Source organism: Sinocyclocheilus anshuiensis, unplaced genomic scaffold (assembly GCF_001515605.1).
Source record: "Sinocyclocheilus anshuiensis isolate Anshui unplaced genomic scaffold, SAMN03320099.WGS_v1.1 scaffold1810, whole genome shotgun sequence".
NCBI classification, from domain to species: Eukaryota; Metazoa; Chordata; class Actinopteri; order Cypriniformes; family Cyprinidae; genus Sinocyclocheilus; species Sinocyclocheilus anshuiensis.
The window spans coordinates 393,840-396,401 of record NW_015547669.1 but is presented as its reverse complement, the minus strand read 5'-3'; the positions used below and the strand labels follow the sequence as shown (position 1 = coordinate 396,401).

Here is a 2,562-nt window from a genome sequence, read left to right as displayed (position 1 = left end):
TATTTGTTTTTTAATTAAATAAAAGTGATTCAATAAAGAGTAATATAAAATAATATAATAGTATTATTATAATAAATGACAAATATTATTATACAATATTTATTTTAGAATTATTTTAATATTAATAAAACAACACAACCATGAGATTTTGTAATTTGAGCAGAAGGAAATGGCAGTGTTTCAGAAGTTTATTAAAAAATAAAAATGAAAACAGAGAGAGAGCTGAAAACAGTAAATGGAATGTGGTGTCTTTTTAGTCCAGCTACAATATAGTATGATTACAGGTTCTGAATCTGAAATCCCAATCAATTTCTCCTTACAATCTCATGTATGTCCTCATATGTATTGTCTTCAGCATAATTAATTAGCTCTGATAAATACATTTGTGACAGGTCAGTTACGTGTGCCAGTGATGCATCATGCAGTAGTCATATCTGTCTTGATGATTTCTGTGCACCTCCTGTGTGAAGATGTCCACATTGAAATAAGGCTGAAACATAATATAAATATAAGATATAAAATATAAATATAAGAGGGATAACTAAAAAAAAAACATGTAAACAAACATTTTAAATGTTGCCTTAACAACCAACTGAAATGTATATGCACATTTCCAGTTTTAATGTGTGTGTATATATATATATATGTGTGTGTGTGTGTGTGTGTGTGTGTGTGTGTGTGTGTGGGTCATTCCGTGTCAACTCAACCAGAGGTCCCCAACATTTTTGATTTTGCTAATATATTCTTAAGAAAGATAGACATGTATAGTGATGAAAGCCAAAATATTAAATGTCGTGGATGAATATTTACTGAGTAAAACACTATTTTGTAGAGGGGGGTCAAAATGGCAATTTTCACCTGAGATTCAGAGCCAAATTACAGGGGGGTAAAATTGGCTTAAGAAAGATGGCAGCATCATAATGTTACTCTTACATAGAGAATGGTAGGTCTATTAGCAAAAGCTGTAGAATTTAGCAATCTTTATTGCATTATGTGCCAATGGTGACCATTCAAAAATGGGGAAAGAGCACTTTTCAAGTTTTTTCTCCAAAGTTTGCAGGCCTGCGACTCAGAAAGTATTAAAGATATCGTAATGCCCTTTTAGATATTGGGTCTTAACAAACTTCTCTTTTGGCATCTTCATTGTTAAGGCCCTATATGGTTCAGTTCCAGAGATAATGGAATTTCAATATCGATAAATTGTACACATTTTCAGTGGTCAAAAACCAAATGTGGGTCACTTTGCAAAAATATGATAATTATTTTCTTTTAAAGAGGAATGTCTGAAGAACAAATAATGTTGAAACTAGAGATATATCTCATTTCCTTCCGTCAATACAACTGCATTGAACATACCTGTCTGAGTGCCGTAAGTATTCTTTTTCCAAAGTTTGTGTGCCTATAACTCAAGCAGTATTAAAGATATCGCAATATAATTTTAGATTCTAGTTCTTAATTAACTTTTCTTTTGAATCTTTATTATCAAGGCCCTGTATCGTTCAGTCCCAGAGATATGGGGACCTCAATGAGGCCCCATATTCAGACTGTTGAATAAAATCTATTTTCAGTGGTTGAAAAACAAATTTTGGTCACTTTGTAACAAAAAACTAAAATTAAAATTGAATAATCAAAATATGAAAATAAAAGCTAATTCAAATTATTAATGAACAGTGTAATAATATATACTGTAAGTAATACTAAAACAACAGCAACACTGTTTCACATGAGCAGCGTAGGAATGTTGAAGCCTGACTGCACCAAGATGTGGGTCTGTGACATATGAACAGATCACATGGCATTTTATTTGCCTAAAAGTAAAAGTTTCTTCATGTTTAGCAAATGTTAGCAGGCACGGGTTACTAAAACATGGCATTTGACCATATTTTTGATAATTGCACAGCTGCAGATCAAATGCTAGCATTCCCATTTTGTTTGTTTCCATGTCATATTCTGGTTTGTGTGTCTCACAGTTGGTTTTGATTTTCTCTGTCTGTGTCTTAGAGCCCAGCATCAGTGCAGCTTCAGCTCAGGACAGACTTAAGCATGAGGTGGAGGAGCTGGAGCGGAGGCTCAGTCTGCTGTCTCACAGCACAGGTAACTGCTCACCCGTCTCTGTCCCACCACTAATACATCCGTCTGGTTGGTGTATGTAATATTGCATGTTAAATGCAATTGAATGAAAATGTACTATAGTTTCAATTGATATTAAATGTGATTAGCTGAACTTTTTGCTGAGTGTTTTTGACTCACTTAAGTATGACTTAATTGCATCTTTATATGTGATTTCATAATTCATTCTGTTGTTTTTCAAATATGGTTAAAGTACTGCTGAAATGTACTGACAAGCATTTATGATAAACTAAAACATACTTTAATGTGAAATTTCCATTTCATGTAATTAAATACATTTGTAATTACATATATTTAATAGTTAAGTTGCAATTTATTGCATTTAAATTATAGTAACTTTAAACATAATATCGAATAACACACTGCAGTTAAAATGATAATCAAGTACTTTACATGCGCTTTAGTATGTTAGTAAACACATCAAAACAGTGT

At 32.2% G+C, this 2,562-nt stretch overlaps 1 protein-coding gene across 3 annotated transcripts in view; it reads left to right on the top strand.

Moving 5' to 3' along the window:
- Positions 1–2,562, top strand: part of dok7a (docking protein 7a) — a 25,384-nt gene that overhangs the window by 10,875 nt on the left and 11,947 nt on the right. For all 3 annotated transcript variants that reach the window (XM_016505130.1, XM_016505129.1, XM_016505128.1), the window contains exon 6: positions 2,002–2,094. In XM_016505130.1, the coding sequence (XP_016360616.1) occupies positions 2,002–2,094 (93 nt within the window). The remainder of the gene's footprint in view (positions 1–2,001; positions 2,095–2,562) is intronic.